The following is a 21,334-nucleotide window of genomic DNA, read 5'->3' on the forward strand; positions in this document are numbered from 1 at the left end:
GAACTTTTCATAAGGAATTTCAGATTAAACTTTCAAAAGGCCTTTCAAGGCCAGGAATGCCATACCAAGGGCATGTCAAAGATTGCACCTTATAGATTTGGGTTCAAATAGATTCCTCCCTTCCCAAGTTCCCCCAGATATCTTACGATTCTTGCATCTTTTAGGAGGTGGCCTTCCTTGTTTACCTGATAAAGCTACTGGGAACATAAAGAGTTTTCCAGTTTCTGTAGGGTTCAGGTAGAGAAAAAAGATCAATGTTTCAGTTCTACTTACAAAGGTATAATAGACCAGGTTCCTACAAAGCATAATTAGTTTAGGCAAAAAAAAGGTTTCCTACATTTGGAAAACACAGACTAAAAGCCAGTAATATTTCAGATAAAACTAAAAAATTACAACCACATTTCTTTAGTTTGGGCTTCCCTGGTGGCTCAGATGGTAAACAATCTGCCTGCCATGCAGGATACCCAAGTTCAATGATCCATGGGTCGGGAAGATCCCCTGGAGAAGGGAATGGCTACCCACTTCAGTATTGTTGCCTGGAAAATCCCACAGATAGAGGAGCCTGGCAGGCTACAGTCCATGGGGTCACAAAGAGTTGGACATGACCTAAGGATAGACTTTTCATTAGTTTAGCCAATCCCAGGTAACTAATCCTTTTTGATAAGCTTTATGAAATCAGTCTCCATTACACTTTTAAAATTTCTTATCCAAGTTCAGCAGCATGATCTGAAAGTTACCAGAAACCAGTACTCATCAAAAAGTCCTTTCTATGACTCTTGAAGATGAAACATGTTTGCAAAGCATCAGTGTAACTAGCTATGAATTACAAAATACTTAGAAAAAAGCAAGGTTAAAGATATGATTTCAGTGTTATTGACAAAAGAAGCTTAAACAAGTTGCTGACACACAGCATTTTAAGATAACTAGGATTATGACTGGTAACATTATACCAGGACATATCCAAATTTCATAAACATCCTGTAATTTCTAGAATGTGTCAACTAAAAAAAAATGTACCACCTGAGAGTTGTGAGTCAAGCTTTATTTGGGGCAATGTAAGGACTGCAGCCCGGGAGACAGCACCTTAGACAGGTCAGAGAAACTGCTTCAAAGAGGCAGGGGACAGGTCAGTATACATGTTATTTTGGTGAAGGGGGAGTTCATGGAATCAAGCACATGTTTTTCCAAAAAGTTTCTACTAGTCTCATGAAGCTTCTGCTAGTCACAAGAGAAACAGTAATCACCGTAAAGCATTTTAGTGATTTTCTAGATAAGAGGAGACACAAGAATTGAGCTGATAAAATCAGTTCCTAAGATTATCTAACTCTCTGAAGACCTGTTTTTCTTGCCAGTTTTTCCCTGAGCACAGAGTGCCTCATTTCTGCTTTTCACCCTGAACTCCTTTCAGGGCGTGTTGAAGGTCAGCAGCCACAGCAGCACATGATTTAATCCTTGTAGAGGTAGATGGCAAGTGCCCATAGCAAGTGCCGATTTGTAGTTGACAAATATTGATAACATTTACCTATAAGGTATAATCTGAGAAGGCTTATCATTCACTCAACAATGCTTCCTTGTAATTTAACATACCACAGAATCCTAGTTACATATTTCTCTCTGAGATGACTTAGATGTAGCATCCCAAAGTTAGCTGAACTTTGAATTCAGTAATGAATTTTATAAATCATTAAATTCATACGAAGTTAATCTTTTTTTCCAACAAACTCTGTAACAGAAATACCATGAGCTTATTGGCCAGTAATAAACCTCAGTAGAGTAAAAGTAAAACATGTCTGTATCGATTAAACAAGTGAGTTTAAGCTAGCTTTAATATCAGATGTTAATTTCATATTGAATATTTCCTAGATCACGTGAACCTGAAGCTTTTTCTGGCCAGTTTCTATTATACTTAGAAGTATTTAATTAGTAAGAGCTTGCTTTTAAGTCAATTAAATAGAGTTTATTTACAAGTTAAAGACAGAACCAGAGATCTTACAGGTTTCCAGCTTCAGATTATAAAGATCTCTCTGTTTTTCCCCTTAGTCTCAGAGACTACAGAAGATCAATCAGTTCCTCAGAGTCCAGGCAGAACATTTTTATTTTAAAAGCACAGAGACACAAATGCAAGTTCCTCCTTGGAAACAGGCTCCTCTGTCCATAGGATTCTCCAGGCCAGAATACTGGAGTGGGTTGCCATGCCCTCCTCCAGGAGCTCTTCCCAACCCAGGGATTGAATCCAGGTCTCCCACATTGCAGGCAGAGTCTTTACCATCTGCGCCACCAGGGAAGCCCAGGAATACTAGAGTGGGTAGCCTGTCCCTTCTCCAGGAATTAAACCAGGTCTCCCGCATTGCAGGCAGATTCTTTACCAGCTGAGCTACCAGGGAAACCCAAGCAAAGGACAGTAATAGACAATAATACATATTATTCAGTCATATTCACATGCTTCACTTTCAGAGGAACATGAGTCCACATTCAAGTTACTAGGACCTTTAATGAAGGTCAAAACCAGGAAGAGAGAACAGGACTTGGACTCAGGTACCAAGATACTCATGCACACACACACTCAAAGTAAAATCCAAACCAGTTCCAAAAGGCTCACTTTGATATAATATCGGCCAGGCAGCAGCGCACAGTGGCATACATCCCAATCTCAATTCCCTGCCCAGAAATTGAACCTGGGTAGCCTGCATGAAAACCAGGAATCCTAGCCACACAGCCAGCCCGGGCTAGAGGCTAGAAGCTGTTTTTCCCCTGGATCTGTGCCCCCAGTGAAAACTTCATTTATCACAGAGGCAGACACTGGAAATGCAGGTAGAAACTTTACTACTAGAGACACAACACAAGTGGGAGACCACATAGAGAAACTGTTGAGACAGAAGCAAGGCAGAGATGCACATGCAGAGAGAAGGCATGTAGGCAACCACCCTCGTGAGGAGGAGTGTAGTAAACAGGCCGATACGTCATTTATATTAGGCAATTCTTCCGGGACTTTGTCTTCCTTCAGGCCAATTATCTGGTTTCTTTTTCTACACCTGACCTGCCCTGGGAGCCTCCCCTGGAGTATGCACGAACCCCTCAGCCAAGATGGATCTTCAAGTGAAGACTTCTGGGAGGAGCAAGACGCATTATGGCCTGGCATTACCCCCTGACCTTTGACCTACGAGGAGGCCTTGTGCACATGTGTAGCGTCTCCCTTGTCCCAAAAGACAGGGAAGTGGAGATCTCTTAGTTCTTTACTCAAACGGAAGTTTGCCCTTCTTTGTCCTTGCCATGACTATTACTTTAAGGTGTTTACAAGAGAAAAACAGTTGCTATTTACCCTGTTTCCATTTCGGAGGGCAAATAGGAGGCTGACCGTAAATGCCTCAACTGGAACCCACCCATCTCTTGTCTCAGGAAATGCAAACAGGAGGCTGGCTGTAAATGTCTAACTTGGAGCCCACCTATCTCCCACCTCAGAGTGATCAGGGCCATTGTTCTCTAGATTTCTGGGTGTACTGAGGCCAAACAGTGTTACAGTTGTAAAAAAAAAGTCATTTTCTTTCATTTCTAGGCGCCTAGCTGAAGGTCTCCCAGCACACAAACCAGACCAATGCAAAATGGCCTCTAGGGATCACAGCTCCTTAATCCCAGAAAGGGAAATTCCCAGCCCGTGCCCAGAGAGTCAGAAACAAAGCCAAAAGACTGTGCTCCAGGCCAGAGGGGAGCACCCCAACCAGCATCCCCTCAGATGGAGCAAGTGGGGCCGGGCCTCAGTCCAAAAGGGAAAATCCCAACCAGTGCTCATGGTCGCCATTTGTTGCAGGAAGGGGGACCCCTTCCAGGGCCCAAAAGGGGTTCTTGTCTAACAGTTGGAAATGAATTATCCGAGGAGATACACGTGCTGACAAAGCGAGAGACTTTATTGGGAGGGGATGCCCGGGCAGAGAGCAGCAGTGTGAGGGAACCCAGGAGGACTGCTCTGCCACATGGCTCCCGGTCTTGGGTTTTATGGTGATGGGATTAGTTTCCAGGTTGTCTCTGGCCGATCATTCTGACTCAGAGCCCTTTCTAGTGGTGCTCAGCCAAGATGGATTCCAGTGAGGAGGATTCTGGGAGGTTGGTGGGACATGTGGTGTCTCCCTTTGACCTTTTCCGAATTCTTCACATTGGGGGTGGCTTGTTCTGTGTTCCTTACCATGACCTCCTGTCATAAAATAATTCATGCACATGGTTACTCTGGTGCTTGGCCAGGGTGGGCAGTTTCAGTGTGTTTCCCCTAACCCTCTGCCATGGGCAAAACCAGCGCAATAGGGAAGAACACCCTGGCATTGTCACATGGGAACCTCCCATCACTTACCGGAGATGTCTCAACCCGCCAGCGTGAGCGCCTTGCTTCCTTCACCACTTCAGAAGCGCCATGGGCCAAGGAGAACAGTTGGCCGCGAGTGCTCGGGGCTGTCCCTGAGTCACAGGTGCTCAGGCAGATGCTAGACGGGACCTGGGAGCCACCCCGGTCAAGAGCCCACGTGCCACGGGCAAGATGTCCACTCAGGACTCCGGCCCCACGCTGGGCACCAAAACTGTTACTGAACCAAAGCTTGGATCTGCTCACCAGCTCGCAGTAAAGCCAATCTAAGGATACCAGGCTGGGGTGAACGTACGTGCCGTGTTTATTGTAAGGTGTAAGCCCCAACTCGCCGATGGCTTCACCAAAGGACGTTTAAAGGCAGAGTGAGGGAGGGGAGTCCCGGGGTATGTGACCAGCTTCTGCACAGCCCCCTGGCTGATGTGAGGTGACAGGAGGCATCACAGGAGTCAACAGCATCAGTCCTTAGGCTGCATAGGCCTGGGGGCTACGTGCTCGTGGTCCTCAGGTACTTGGCTTCTTCCCTTTGGTGGGGGCTTTAGCATCTGTGAAACAACTCAGGAAGTGTGCCCCAGACACTGTGATCTCGGTACTTCAGAGTGGAGCTGCAGCAGGGGGATGGCGGAGGGGTCTGTCCCGGGAAGGCCCCGCAGCGTCCTGCTTCGTTACAGACGGAATTTGGTAGCATCTGCTGAAACTTAAAACATATGTACCCTTCAGCCCAGCACTTTCTACCTCCCACCGTCTGCCCGAGGGAAACACTCACATCCATGCACAGACAGGCAAGCTCAAGGGTGTTTGGAGCAGATTTAACTGCAATAGGGACCACCTGGAAGCAACCAAAATGTTGAACTGAAGGGGATTTGTTTAAAAACAAACGAACTATGGCATCATGCTATATTATAAATTCAGTAGATCAAAAGAGAAAAGCGGATCTATGTATATTAACATAGAAATATCTATAAGACATATCATAGAGCTTAAAAAACAAGCTACAAAAAATGACCAAAACACACATATGTCATTGAAAATAGTGGTAACTCTGGGGAAGGGGTGACGTTGAGGTTGAGAGGGGCTAGAAAGGAGAAATGTTTTATATGCAGTTGGGTTGTTCCAAATGTTTAAAGCAGCAGTGGATCTATATATTCTTGTGGGAACTATTTTACAAGGTTTTAAGGTGAACTAGACAGCCCCCCTGCCAACTGCAGGCGAGGAGCAGAAGGCTGTCCCTCTGCCTCCTGGCTGGGGGCAGCTCCTTGACCAGGGCCTCAGCCTGGTTCCAGGAGGGCAGTGCTCTGGGCCTCTGAAGCCCTAAGGGCTGGGATGAATGGACAGTGAGCAGACCCTGGAGACGAGGACCCTGGGGGCTCCCTTTGATGAACGGCGGTGCCCTTGAGGATCCAACACCGGTACAATGTAAATGGACCCCTGGAAAGGAACAGGTCCCAGGGTCTGGCGCTTCTCCAAGCAGTGGCCAGCACTGTAAATAAAGGGTGGCTGGCTGTGATTGCCCCTGTCCCTGGGGAAGGAAGCGAGAAGCAGCAGGTGTCGCCTCCCACAGCACAGTGGCTCTGTGACAGCGAGGCAGCGAGGCAGAGGCTCACGGAGGGCCCTGCGAGCCTGTGTTCATGAGCTCAGGAATGGAGGACAGGAGAGGGTGGGCAGGAGCCAAGGATCATGTTAGAAGGACTCCATCTTTAAAAATTAGCTTGGGGGAATTCCCTGGTGGTCCAGTGGGTAGGACTCTGCACGCTCACAGCTGAGGGAGTTGGTTCAGTCCCTGGTTAGAGAACTAAAATCTCGCAAGCCACTCAGGGGTGGCCAAAAAAAAAAATTAGCTTGAGAGGGACGCTGGTCCAGCTGAATTCACAGAAAAGTGTTCCTTAACCTCTCTGAGCCTCAGTCTCCTTTTCAGTAAAATGGGGTACAATCTCTCTGCCACCACACACACACACCTGATTTGTGAATGTGACTAGGGCCCCAGGCTTCAGAGTCAGACTGCCTCCAGTCTAACTGCATTGCTGCCACTTGCTAGGCGAGTATCCTAACCTGTCCAAGGCCTCAGCTTCCTTCCTCATCCACAAACCAGGAACCCAGCTCTTCCCTGATCTCAAAATCTGAGACTTTTAAGTTATTTATCTTCGGTTTTTAATTAATTGTACAGTGATCGAAAATGTCTATATCATATCAACATTTGGTGCTTACTGAGTTGGCTTGATGTCACTGTACATACTCTACTTTGTAAATATTCACTATATGATTAAAAGAACAAACTATGCATTCTGAGATTTAAGTGAGACCGTATGGGCTTTGGTTCAGACGGTAAAGCATCTGCCTGCAGTGCAGGAGACCCAGGTTCAATCCCTGGGTCGGGAAGATCCCCTGGAGAAGGAAATGGCCATCCACTCCAGTACTCTTGCCTGGAAGATCCCATGGACAGAGGAACCTGGTGGGCTACAGTCCACGGGGTCACAAAGAGCCAGACATGACTGAGCGACTTTGCTTCCACTTTCATACAGGTACAGTCTTAACACAGCTCTGAGATGTGCTCAATAAACATGTGCTACCGTATTAAGGTAGTTTTCTTTACTAAACACCTATGTACCAGGGACTGTGCTGGACTTTTTGGGTTTTGTTTTTTAATTTCTTTCTCATTTAAGTCACCACAGAGCATTGAGGAGAGTTCTCTGAGCTATACAGTAATTTCTCACTCATTACCTATTTTATGTATAATATCAACAGTGTATATATGTCAATCCCAACCTCCCACTTCATCCCACCCCATCACAATTCATACGTTTGTTCTCTATGTGTGTCTCTCTTTCTGGTTTGCAAATAAGGTCATCTATACTGTTTTTCTAGATTCCACATACATGCATTAATACATATTTGTTTTTCTCTTTTGGACTTATTTTACTCTGTATGACAGCCTCTGTATCCATCAATTGCTCTACAAATGACCCAGGTTTGTTCCATCCCACTGTTGATGGACATGTAAGTTGCTTCCATGTCTTGGCTATTGTGGATAGCACTGCAGTGAACACTGGGGTGCATGTGTCTTTTGGAGTTATGGTTTTCTCTAGGTTTTCTATATGCCTAGGAGTGGGATTGCTGGGCCATGTAGTAGTCCTATTTTTAGTTTTTTAAGGACCCTCCATGTTGTTCTTCATAGTGGCTGCATCAATTTACATTCCTGCCAACAGTGCAAGAGGGTTCCCTTTTCTCCACACCCTCTCCAGCATTTATTGTGTCTAGATTTTTTGATAATGGCCATTCTGACCAGTGCAAGGTGATATCTCATTGTAGTTTTGATCTGCATTTCTCTAATGATTAGTGATGTTGAGCATCTTTTCATGTGTTTGTTGGCCATCTATACATCTTCTTTGGAGAAATGTCTGTTTAGATCTTCCACACATTTTTTGATTGGGTTGTTTGTTTTTTTGATATTGAGCTGCATGAGCTGTTTATATATTTTGGAAAGTAATCCTTTGTCTGTTATTTTGTTTGCTAACATTTTCTCCCATTCTGAGGGTTGTCTTTCATTTTGTTTATTATTTCTTTTGCCCTGAAGAAGCTTTTAAGTTTAATTAGGTCCTATTTATTTTTTTTTAATTGGAGTATAATTGCTTCACGATGTTGCATTCCTCTCTGCTGTGTAACAGAGTAACTATTTGGGCGCCTGTATCTCCTCCCTTGAGCCTCCCTCCCACCTCCCATCGCACCCTTCTCCGTCACCCCCGAAGCCCTGAGCGGACCTCCCTGCACTGTAAGGCAGCTTCCCCCAGCCATCTGTTTTACGCATGGTCGTACATGTGTGTGACTGCTACTTCCCAATTCATCCCATTCTCCCTTTCCCCCACTGTGTCCGCATGTCCATTCTCTACAGGCGTGTCTATTCCTGCCTGGCAAACAGGTTCATCTCTACCATTTTTCTAGATTCCATGTGTATGTGTTAATATACAACATTTGTTGTTCTCCTTCTGATTAACTTCACTGTGTGTGACAGACTCTAGGTCCATCCACATCACTACAAATGACCCAATTTCATTCCTTTTCATGGCTGAGTAATAGTCCATTGTATATATGTACCACACCTTTATCCATTCCTCTCTTGATGAATATTTACATTGCTTCCACGTTCTGACTAATGTAAACAATGCTGCAATAAACACTGGGATATATGTGTCTTTTTCAAATTATGATTTTCTCTAGGTATATTCCCATTAGTGGGATTGCTGAATCATATGGTAGTTCTATTTTTAGTTTTCTGAGGATGCAGGAGGCTTCCCTTTTCTCCACACCCTCTCCAGCATTTATTGTGTCTAGATTTTTTGATGATGGCTGTTTAACCAGTGTAAGGTGATACCTCATTGTTGTTTTAATTTATATTTCTCTAATGATTAGTGATGTTGGGCATTTTTTCATTTGTTTGTTGGCCATTTTTACATCTTCTTTGCATAAATGTCTATTTAGGTCTTCTACCCATTTTTTGATTGGACTGTTTGGTTTTTTGACATTGAGCTGCATGAGCTGTTTGTATATTTTGGAGATCAGTTCTTTGTTTGCAAATATTTTCTCCCATTCTGCGGGCTGTCTTTTTGTCTTGTTATGGTTTGCTTTGCTATGCAAAAGCTTTTAAATTTAATTAGATCCAATTTGCTTATTTTTGTTTTTATTTTCATTACTCTAAGAGATGGGCCACAAAAGATCTTGGTGTGATTTATGTCAAAGACTGTTCTGCCTATGTTTTCCTCTAGGAGTTTTATAGTATCCGGCCTTATATTCAGGACTTTAATCCATTTTGAGTTTATTTTTGTGTATGATATTAAGGAGTGTTATAATTTCATTCTTCCAGGCTCCTCTGCCCATGAGATTTTCCATGCAACAATACTGGAGTGGGTTGCGAGTTCCTTCTCCATATAATTTCATTCTTTTACATGTAGCTGTCTAGTTTTCCCTTATTAAAGAGGCTGTTTTTTTCTCCACTGTGTAATCTTGCCTCCTTTGTCATATAGATTAGTGAAAGTCACTTAGTCCTATCTGACTCTTTGTGACCCCATGGACTATAGCCTGCCAGGCTCCTCTGTCCATGGAATTCTCCAGGCAAGAACAGTGGAGTGGGTAGACATTCCTTTCTCCAGGGGATCTTCTTGACCCAAGGATCGAACCTGAATCTCCTGCCCTGGCAGGCAGATTCTTGTCATAGATTAGGTGACCATATGTACATGGATTTATCTCTGGGCTTCCTATCCTGTTCCATTGGCCTATATTTCTATGCCAGTACCATACCATCTTGATGACGGTAGCTTTTGTAATATAACTTGAAGCCAGGGAGTCTGATTCCTCCAGCTTCATTTTTCTTTCTCAAGATGGCTTTGGCTATTCAGGGTGTTTTGAGTTTACATGCAAATTGTGAAAATTTCTGTTCTAGTTCTTTGAAAAATGCCATTGGTAATTTGATAGGAATTGCACTGAATCTGTAGATTGCTTTGGATAGTATAGCCATTTTCACAATACTGATTTGTCCAATCTAAGACCATGTGTATCTCTCCATCTGTTTGTGTTATCTTTGATTTCTTTCTTCAGTATTTTATAGTTTTTGGCATACAGATCTTTGCCTCCTTAGGTAGGTTTATTCCTAGGTATTTTATTGTTTTTGTTGCAGTGATCAATGGGATTGTTTCCTTAATTTCTCTTTCTAATATTCCATTGTTAGTGTAAAGGATGCAAAAGATTTTTGTGTATTAATTTTGTATCCTGCAACTTTACAAAATGCATTGATTGATGCTAATGATTTTTCTGGTGGCATCTTTAGGATTTTCTATGTATAGAATCCCGTTATCTGCAAACAGTGGCAGTTTTACTTCTTTTCCAAGTTGGATTCCTTTTATTTCTTTGTCTTCTCTGATTGCTGTGGCTACTAGGACTTTCAAAACTATGTTGAATAATAGTGGCAAGAGTGGACCCCCTTATCTCATTCCTGATCTTAGAGGAAATGCTTTCAGTTTTTCAGCACTGAGAATAATGTCTGCTATGGGTTTGTCATATATGGCCTTTATTATGTTGAGGTAGGCTCCCTCGGTTGGGCTTCCTTGGTGGCTCAGATGGTAAAGCGTCTGCCTGCAATGCTGGAGACCTGGGTTCGATCCCTGGGTTGGGAAGATCCCCTGGAGAAGGAAATGGCAACCCACTCCAGTATTCTTGCCTGGAAAATCCCATGGACAGAGGAGCCTGGTGGGCTACAGTCCCTGGGGTCACAAAGAGTCAGACACGACTGAGTGACTTTACTTACTTACTTAGGCTCCCTCGGTACCCACTCTGTGGAGAGGTGTTTGTTTGTTTGTTTGTTTGTTTGTTTTTAATCATAAATGGGTGTTGAATTTGGTCAAAATCTTATGGTTTTTATTCTTCAAGTTGTTGATATGGTGTATCACATTGACTGACTTGCATATATTGAAGAATCCTTGTCTGCCTGGGATAAATCCCACTTGATCCTGGTGTATGATGCTTTTAATGTGTTTTCGGATTCAGCTTGCTAGTATTTTGTTGAGGACTTTGCCTCCGTGTTCATCAGTGATGTGGGCTGTAGTTTTCTTTTTCTTCTCGGCTGTGCTGGGTGTGCACTGCAGTTCCTGGGCTCTTGGCAGCACACAGGCTTCTGCAGTTGTGGTGTGCAGGCTTCTGCAGTTGCTGCAGGCTCTAGAATGCACGACTGTGCAGTTATGGCACACCCGCTTCTCTAGTTGGGGCATGCGGGCCGTCTAGTTGCAGCATGCGGTCTTTAGTTGCCTTGTGGCATGTGGGATCTTAGTTCCCTGACCAGGGATCAAATCTGTCCCATGAGTTGGAAGGAGAATTCTTAACTACTGGACCACCCCAGAAGTCCTATTTTTGGTGATGTCTTTGTCTGGTTTTGGTATCAAGGTGATGGTGGCCTCATAGAATGAGTTCAGGAAGTGTTCCTCCCTCTGCAATTTTTTGGGAACAGTTTCCAAAGTATAGATGTTAGCTCTCCTCTGAATGTTTCCTAGCATACACCTATGAAGCCATCTGGTCCTGGGCTTTTGTTTCTTGGAAGTTTTTACATCACAGTTTCAATTTCACGACTTGTGATTGGTTTGTTCATGTTTTCTGTTTCTTCCTGGTTCCGTCTTTGGTTGTACTTTTCTAAGAATTTGTTCATTTCTTCCAGGTTGTCCATTTCATTGGCATATAGTTGCTTATAGAAGTCTCTTATGATCCTTTGTATTTCTGCAGTATCAGCTGTAACTTCTCCTTTTTCGCTTCTAATTTTGTCTTGCTTCACATTGTGCTGGACTTTGAAGACACATCCCTGAATGTCACAGTCTCTGTTCCCACAATGTTTACAGTTTAAAGGAGGAGGGATGGAAATAAAGACGCACAGAGGCATGCCTCCCTCTGGATTCACCACAGGCTACAAGGACTAATAGTCTGCGGTCCTACCCCTCATCTCTTCTAAGGTCAGAATTCAGACTCTCCTATATTTATCCAAGTGAAAGTGAAAGTTGCTCAGTCATGTCCGACTCCTTGCGACCCCATGGACTATAGCCTGCCAGTCTCCTCTGTGCATGGGATTTCCCGGATAAGAATACTGGAGAGGGTTGTCATTTCCTTCTCCAGGGGATCTTCCTGACCTGGGATCAAACCCAGGTCTCTTGCATTGCAGGCAGACTCTCTTACCATCTGAGCTACCAGGGAAGTCCCATATTTATCCAAGATGCCATTTTTTCCAGTTCTCCCTTCTCCTGCACCAGCCCAAAGGATGGTACACAAGAAGGGACATCAGCGTGTCAAAAAACCCTGTTGTGAAGATACCAAAAGCACAACACATACACTGATAAAATCAGTGTAGACAGTATCTGATGTAGCTGAGCACTCACCTACCTTAGGACCCAGCACTGCCACCGCTGGCTATTTACCCAACAGAAAGGAGCATCGTGTTTACCAAACAGCTGACAGGAAGGTATTCACAGCAGCTGTATTAGTCACGCCCTAACCTGGAAGCCAAAGAAGAGCAGACACACACCCCATGATGCAGCAAGGGAACAGAGCAGTGAAGAGTCATCTGCTGACGGAGGCGACAACACCGCTGAAGCTCACACGGGCTTCCCAGTGACAGAAGCCAGACCCTGAACAGTAACTGTGACGAGTCCATTTGTGTGACGTTCTAGAACAAGATAAACGAGCCTGTGGTGATAGGGGTCAGAACGGGGTTTACTCTGGAGGAAGGTGGGCGTTGGCTGAGACGGGGCACAGAGGAGCCCTCAGGTGCAGAGGATGTCTTATAGCTTGGACTTGGAGGTGGTTGGAGGGTGAACACATGTGTGAACCTTCACTGGGCTCCTAAAGGCGAGTGCACGTCATGGTGGTATGCCTGATTTCTAAAATGTTTGTAGACAAAGCAAGGTTCCAGAGGTGTTTGCATGTATTTGCTCATTAAGTTTCTGGCTGCACTGGGTCTTCGTTGCCGTGTGCAGGCTTTCCCTAGTTGTGACTAGAAAGGGCTACTCTCTGATTTCAGCGTGCAGGCTTCTCATTGCAATGGCTTCTCTTATCGCAGAGCACGGTCTCAGGACTTGGGGGCACAGATTTAGTTGTCCTGTGGCATCTTTGAGACCAGGGATCAAACCTGTGTCTCCTGCATTAGCACGTGGATTCTTAACCACTGGACCACCAGGGAAGTCCCCCAGAGGTGTTACTTGGCACATGTGTCATCCTGTGGGGAAGGCTGGAATGGATGAGTGATGGGGTTGGGGGTCTTCTTGACACTTATCATACAGAGGCATCAGCCTCCAGGGGAAGCACTGCAGCAAAACGGAGAAAAGGCGGCTGGACATAGGCTCACCCAAGGCCCCCAAGGACCCACCCCAAGAGACAGTTCTCAACAACCGAGGACATGAAAGGAAGCAGACGGTGGCCACAGGAAGGACAGGGGAAATGCAGATGTCTTTGCGTTGAGTTGCGTTCAGTCATAGTTGGGTATATTGTACAATACATAATAGTGTTTCCTCTGGAAATTGTATGTGCTAACTTTCACTAACCTTAGAACTAGGCCAGCATCTTCCAATCCCTCGGTGGTGTGAGCAAATGAGAATTGGCTGTATTTATCAGGACTGTCCTTGGAAAAGACTATCAGTTACCTGTAATACGTCAGCAAAGGTCCAGGCGACTTTTCAAATCAGCTTTGCCTTGGCAAGTGGCTGCGGGCACGTGGAATGTTTTCTTCATCAGCAAACTTCAGTGACTGTGGGGAGAGGACTCTTTCATGGTCACTGAGCTTTTAATGGACACAAGTTGGCCTGATTGCCAACAAATCTGTTGTGTAACGGAGGTTGGCAGGCATGCAAGGGACACTTGTTTGAACTCCGAGTCCAGGGAGCTGCTCCTTAGGAAAGCCTGGCCCTGTAATGCTCACACCACCCTTGGGAGTCAGCCTTCCTCTCCAGGTGTGTGTGGGGAGATGTGAGGAGAAGCTCCGATCGCCCTCCCAAGCCTCTGGAGAAGGTCGTTTTTCTGTCCTGGGATTTTCTTCTAGAGATGAAGTTACTGGTCCTCTTACTCTTTTTGTTTAAACCATGAAAGAGGCTTGGCCAGATCTCAAACACCCTCTCTTTTCTGTGCCCTCCTTGGCAACAGAGCTCGCAATGGCAGAGCACCCCAGGGAAACATCAGGACCCCAGGCCCTTCTGTCCCCGCTCTAATCTCTGGGCAGGCAGCAGCAGGCATCGCTCATTCCAGCCCTGATTCACTCCTGTGGAACCACACACTTCCCTCATAGAGCCCAGAGCTCACCGTGGGTGTGCATCCATTCTTTCACTCCTTCACTTCACTCATTTTTTTTTTTTTTTTCTGGAATATAATTGCTTTACAATGTTGTGTTAGTTTCTGATGTACAACACCGTGAATCAGCTGTAGGTGTATCTCCATCCCCTCCCTCGAGAGCCCGCCTCCCACCCACCCCCATCCCACCCTCCAGGTCACCACGGAGCCGAGGTCCCTGTGCTGAATAGGCGTTTCCCACTAGCTGTCTATATGGGGTTGGTCCTACCATGTCTCAGTATGTCTGTCCCCATCTCTCCATTCACCCACCCTCCCCTTCCCCTCTTTGCCAACAAGTCCACTGCCTGTGTCTCCATTTCTGCCCTGAAAATAGGCTCATGTGTACCATTTTTCTAGATTCCATATATATGCATTGATAGAAATGTTGTTTTCCTCCTTCTGACTTACTTCACTCTGTATGACAGACTCTCGGTCCATCCGCTTCTCTACAATTGACCCAACTGGGTTCCTTTCTTTGCCTGAGTAGTATTCCATTGTATATATGCACCACATCTTCTTTATTCTCTGTCGATGGACATCTAGGCTGCTTCCATGTCCTGGCTACTGTAAATAGTGCTGCAGTGAACACTGGGGTGCATGTGTCCTTTTGGATTGTGGTTTTCTCAGGGCGTATGCCCAGTTGTGGGATTGCTGGGTCATATGGTAGTTCTATTTTCAGTTTTTAAAGGAACTTCCATCCTGTTCTCCATAGTGGCTATATCATTTTACATCCCCACCAACAGTGCAAGAAGGTTCTCTTTTCTCCACATCCTCTCCAGCATTTATTGTTTGTAGACTTTTTGATGATGGACATTCTGACGGATGTGAGGTGATACCTTGTACCTTTGACTTGCATGTCTCTAATAATTAGTGATGATGAGCATTTCATGTGTTTGTTGACCATGTGAATATTTGGAGAACAGTCTATTTAGGTCCTCCATCCATTTTTTAATTGGGTTGTTTGTGTTTCTGACATTCATTCTTTTAATAAATCATTATTGGGCACCCAGTCCAAGCCCAGCTTTGGACCAGGCCCTGGGGAGACAGCCGTGACCAGGTCCCAGTGCCCCTTCAGGGTGAGCGCAGTCTGGTGGAGGAGACAGGGATCAGATGATCGTAACTGAGGGGTGAATATTAATACAGGGGAACTCGGGGGTGCTGTGGGCTCATGTGATCAGTGGGACCTCCTTGAGGAAGTAGCATTTCAGCTGAGACTTACAAGATAAAAAGGAATAGTGGGGCAGAGTTGAGGAGTGGCTCCCTGGGTAAACGGGCAGCTTATAATAGAGTGGGAAAGTGAAAGACAGCATGGCTCTCAGGGAACGCAGGCGGCTCCTGGGGCTGGAGTGTGGGGTGGGAGGAAGGCGGCTCTGTTCCTCGCTGACCTCCCGTCATATGACTGTCCCTGCACAACCCGCACCTGGGCCCCGGGCAGCCCTGCTGTTCCTGAATGTCTGGCGCACTCCAGCCTCAGGACCCTTGTTCTCACTGCTTCCTCTGTCTGCAGCCCTCTTCCCTAAGATACCTGTGTGGTAACTCCCCCACTTCCTACAAGTCCATGCTCCCATCTCACCTTCTCCATGAGCACCCCCCCCCCGCCACCAGCAGACATTTATCATCACGTGTACCCCCACTCCCCACTCCTCCCCATCTCCGACCTTCCTTCTTTCCATGGACCTATCACCTTTTAACAGACTGTCTACGTATTCATTATGCCTATTTTTTGTCTCCCTCACTATTAATAGAATGTCAGCGCCACTAGGTCAAGAACCCCTGTCAGTTTTTTCCACAGACGCATTCGCAAGTCCTTGAACATATGAAGGAACAAATAAATGAGGTCTGAGAAGTTGGCAAGGAGGGGGTCAGATCGCAGGGGCCTTGAAGGTCAGCGGAAGGCATGTGAGTTTGGTTTCAAGTGCAGCGGGAAGAACCAAAGGGTTTCAAGTAGGGGCAGAGTCGGAGCCTGCATCACATTTTAAAGCCTTGCTCTAGAATCTGTGGAGAATGGTTTGAAGGAGGGAAGGCCACTGCAGGCATCAGGCATGCAGTGGGAGTGCCGGGGCTACGGGGGGGCAAGAAGTGGATGGACTGAGGAGATCGCAGGAGGTAGAGTGATCGCGCTTTTGTGATCTGAGGGGTTGGAGGAAGACAGGGCAAGGCAGCCTCAGGCTCCCACCTGAGCCACAGTGCTGGAATGGAGGCCCTTGTTAAGGTGGGGGTGACAGGGGAGAGACAGACTGGGGGCCGGGGTGGTCCAGAATTCCACGTGGGCCCTGGTGAGCTGGGTCTCTTAGACTTTCGAGTGGAGATGCCAAGTAGCCTACTGGATGGAGTTTAAGCTCAGAGTGAAAGTCTGAACTAGAAATAAACATTTAGGAATCACTGACTTAAAAGTTTTTTAAAGCCATGACAGAGTAGGGGGCGGGGAAAGATGTCTAAGAACCAACATTGAGGACTGAACCCTGATGCCTTCTGAAACTGCCCTCGAGGGGTAAGGAGTTTGCCAGGAAGGTAGGGAGAAGGCAGTCCAGGTAGAAGGAACCTCACATGAAAGAACACGGCTCTCAGTAATCTTTAAAACTGCCAAGTTCATCCAAAAGAGAGTCTGAGAAACTATCACAGCCAAGAGGAGCCTCAGCAGATAAGACAACTAAACCTAACATGGTATCTTGGATGAGATTCTCAGATAGAAAAAAGAATATTAGGTAAAAACTAAGAAACTCTGAATAAGGTCTTGTTGCTGTTCAGTTGCTAAGTCGTGTCCAACTCTGTGACCCCGTGGACTGCAGTACGCCAGGCTCCTCTGCCCTCCACTGTCTCTTGAACTTTAGTTAATAATGATGCTGTAAGCAATATCATATGATATCACTTATACGTGGAATCTAAAAAACAAAAAAGGATATAAATGAACTTATTACAAAAACAGTTACAGATGTAGACAACTTATGGTTACCAAGGAGTAAAGGGGGAGGGATAAATTGGAAGATTGGGGTTGACATAGTACATCACTATATATAAAGTAGGTAACTAACAAGGACCTACTGTGTAACTCAGGGAACTGTACTCAATACTCTATAATGGCCTATGTGGAAAAGAATCTGAAAAGGAGTGGAGATATATATATAGATGATTCACTTGCTATACACCTGAAGCTAACACAACACTGTAAATCAACTATATTCCAATAATTAAAAAAAAATAAGAATATGCATCTTTACAACCCAGTCAGACTCAATAAACTGATTTCCATCATGAACTCGGGGGAGGTGAGAATATTTTTTAAATAATGTTATTACTTAACAATTAGTTAACAGTCTAATAATTAGTTTGTTAATTAGAACAGATGTGCCATACTATGTACATGTATATCTACATACATGTAGGATGTTAAGAGAAACAATAGAGAATCTACATGCAGGGTACAAGGAATTCTATTAATTTTTCTCTCAATCTAAATCTGTTCTAAAAATAGTCACTTTTTTTTTTTAAGTGAGTCTCATTTAAAAAAGTGAGTCTTATAAATGATGCCAAAACACACACACACACATACACACACACACATACATACACACGCCAAGGATTAGAGTACTTTGTTTCTCTGCAGAGGACTTTGATCCTGGCCAGTCCCATCTGTGGTCAAAAGACTCAGGGGCTCTGTGAATCTCTCTTCACTCCTCCCCCTGCCAGGGAGCAGAGAGTCCTCACTGCCCTTTCCTTTCTCTCTGTTCACAGAAAGAATACTCTCCCCAGGCTGTATTTCATAATGAAAATGAGAAGCAGAGACTAAATGGCTCAGGTAAGTCAGAGTCCCCTAGACTTCCTTGGGGATGCAATCAATGTTAATCTCTCTGGAATGCTCTATAAAAGCACATTCCTTAGTCATAATTTTCCTGAACCTGCACCTTATTCGACACCTGGCTTGGTTTTTCTCCTGCAGTAAAAGCTTTGGCACCATCTGGGTTCAAATGCCTTCTACCTGAAATGTTAGAAAGAGGTAAGTTTTGTATATGCATTTTTTATAAGTCTGGAAGGAGCGTCACCAATATAATGATATTGATCATGTCTGGTTGGAAAGTTCATGAATCACATTTACTTCATTCTTTACTCCCTTTATGTGTCATTTCAACATATTTTACAGTATAATTAGAAGAAAAGTGATCTTGGGCAGGCACTTGAACCTTATCTTCCTCATCTCTGAAATGGGTATAACCATACTTAATAAGTGGGTCACATGAGATACAGTTTCCTCTGAAGAACGGATACGAGAGAGTGAATGCCCAGTGCCTGGCACCGTGCCTGGGTTTCATGGTGGCTGGTTGTTGACAAGAAACAAGACCAGTCTGGCCAATGTGTCACTTGGGTCCTTAGGGTCCTGTGTGGCGACAGGGACCCCTGAGTCACAGCGGAAGCTGGGCCTGGGCCGTGGTCAAGGGACAGTGAGAGGCAACTCGGCTGTTGGCCTATGGGGCACCAAGGCTGGAGAGAAGACCGAGGCAGAGGTGGAGGGGACTGTGTGGCCACGGTCGCAGCAGCCGGCACAAGACGCAGCCATAAAGAGAGGCTGTTCAGGGGCTTGGAAAGCTCTCGGGCCAGGTGGAGGGTGGGTGCTGGGATTCTATAGATTTCAGGGGCATTCATTTTGTGGGTAGAGAACTGAATTGGGTGCTGGCTCCTCCAACTAGCTCTGAACATGAGCAAGCCACCTCACCTCCTGAGTTTCAAGTGCATCATCTCTCAGGTGGTATCTTGAATGGGATTCCTACATTCATGTTACCGTACATACCTCCCGGTGTTTGCATGAAGAGTATATGAAATAACAAAGAGGCAGGAGAGTGGTCCATTTCTGAGTTTGTATGCCAGCTCCACACTGTGTGACCTCAGATAAATTGCTTAACTTCTCTGAGCCTGTTTCCTCATCTGTAAAATTGGAAGGAAGGCTAATAGACCCTAATTCATAGGATTGTGAAGATGAAACAGAACAGGACATAGAGCACATGAAGATTAGTTTTTGTTTTAGAAGAAATATAGCCCAGCAGCAGTCACAGGGTAGAGAATCAAATGCTTGTTTTCTTACATCTTCCAAACTTGCCTGGTTGACCTTGCCCATCTACCTTTAGACTCTTGGGGAAACAATGAAAACAGTGACAGATTTTATTTTTGGGGGGGCTCCAAAATCACTGTAGATGGTGACTGCAGCTGTGAAATTAAAAGACGCTTGCTCCTTGGAAGAAAAGTTATGACCAACCTAGACAGCTTATTAAAAAGTAGAGACATTACTTTACCAACAAAGGTCTGTCTAGTCAAAGGTTTGGTTTTTCCAGTAGTCATGTATAAAGAAAGCTGAGTGCCAAAGAACTGATGCTTTTGAACTGTGGTGTTGAAGACTTAAGAGTCCTTTGGACTGCAAGATCCAACCAGTCCATCCTAAAGGAAATCAGTCCTGAATATTCATTGGAAGGACTGATGCTGAAGCTGAAACTCCAGTACTTTGGCCACCTGATGAGAAGAACTGACCCATTTGAAAAGACCCTGATGCTGGAAATGACTGGAGGTGGGAGAACGGGACAACAGAGGATGAGATGGTTAGATGGCATCACCGACTCAATGGACATGAGTTTGAGTAAGCTCCAGGAGTTGGTGATGGACGGGGAAGCCTGGCGTGCTGCAGTCCATGGGGTCGCAAAGAGTCAGACACAACTGAGCAATTGAACTGGTCCTCCCATTTTTGGATGTTAAAGGGATTCCACAAAGCCAGAGAAGGAAATCTTGTAGAATCCCAGGGGCCTCCCACCACAACTTACTTCCCCCAGTGTAGCCCCCGCTTCTCAATGTCATCCACCCCAGGATGCCTTGGAACACTGAAAAAAAACAAAAACAAAATAAAATAAAAACAATATATTGCATTTGTTCTATGCTAGCCACTGTTCTAAGAGAGAGAAAATGTGTTGGTTACCCTCACAACCCTGAGAGATGAGTTCTATGGATATCCCCATTTTACAGATGAGAAAACTGAGGCTCTGTGAGGTTAGATAACTGAACCGTGGGGTCACAGAGCTATTAATTAGTGGCGCTGGACCTGATCCCAGAGATGGCACTCCAGAACCCCACACCTGCCTGCAGCATTCAACAAGGCCAGTGGCCAGGGGAGCAGAGAAGAGGAGGTAGGAGACCAGACTGGAAATCAGGACACGGGGTTCTCGCCTTGGCCCTGGAACGGTGAAGCCAGGAGTCCTCACGCCAGAGGCTTACCCGTGCCCAGCCTGGGCAGAGATACCGGCCTGGCCCCCCGCCTCCTGTCCCTCCCCCGCGGGCGTCTCAGGGCCTGGCACTCCTGCCCTGCGTAACCTGATCTGCGGCGGAGTTTGGATCTCCGGCGAGTCACGGCTGTGAAGGTGCTCCGACAGAGGACTGCGCCCCGCGGTGCGCTCGCAGCCTGCGGCCCCAGCTCCGCAATCCAGCGCGCGGGTGCATGGCACAGAGGCTGGGAGAGCGGGGGCGGGGGCCCACGGAGGCCACCGGGCTCTACCGGGCGGTGCTGCTCCGGTCCGGTAAGTGGCGGCGAGTCTCCCCGGCCCGCCGCCTCCGGGGGAGCGCGAGCAGGGCACCGCGGGCGCACTGCGCCCAGCCTCTGGCCAGCAGGGCGCCTTGCTCCTTCACTGCTGTGCTTTCCTTCTGGCCTCCCGTCTTTCATTCTTTTTACTTGTTGTTGTTTTTCTTTCATTCCTTCTTTCCTCCCTACATTCATTCTTTTAGGGATCTACTCTTAGATATATTGCTTTATTCTTTTATATGATCGTGTGGTGTGCACGCACACACACACATATACACACTCACTGTTAGACAACTGCAAAAGTTTCTGCACTCGCCCAAGTGCAGGAAGGCATTGGTAGGCATGGGAGAACGGATATGGGTAGGACTGGTAGACCAAAGAAGCACAGCCAGCTGATGAAGGGCTTCCACTCTTGTGTGAAGGGAAAGTCGGGGGTGGGGGGGTCAGCGAGGGGCGAGGACGTAGTTCCAGGAAGGTGAGGAACCGGTTTTCTAGATGTACACATTTAAAGGAGAAAACGACTTGGAAAGAAACACATGATTGTTTTTGAGGATTCAAGTTTGGATAAGTGTTTTTTTCTATTTGTCTTTTTGCTC

The 21,334-nt window shown here is 45.8% G+C and overlaps 1 protein-coding gene across 2 annotated transcripts in view; it reads left to right on the plus strand.

The window, feature by feature from the left end:
• FAM107A (family with sequence similarity 107 member A) overlaps window positions 1-21,334 on the plus strand; it is a 93,026-nt gene that overhangs the window by 37,939 nt on the left and 33,753 nt on the right. For both annotated transcript variants that reach the window (XM_061128228.1, XM_061128231.1), the window contains exon 2: window positions 17,921-17,984. In XM_061128228.1, coding sequence (XP_060984211.1) covers window positions 17,921-17,984 — 64 coding nt within the window. The remainder of the gene's footprint in view (window positions 1-17,920; window positions 17,985-21,334) is intronic.

This window comes from Dama dama, chromosome 24 (genome assembly GCF_033118175.1).
Source record: "Dama dama isolate Ldn47 chromosome 24, ASM3311817v1, whole genome shotgun sequence".
NCBI classification, from domain to species: domain Eukaryota; kingdom Metazoa; phylum Chordata; class Mammalia; order Artiodactyla; family Cervidae; genus Dama; species Dama dama.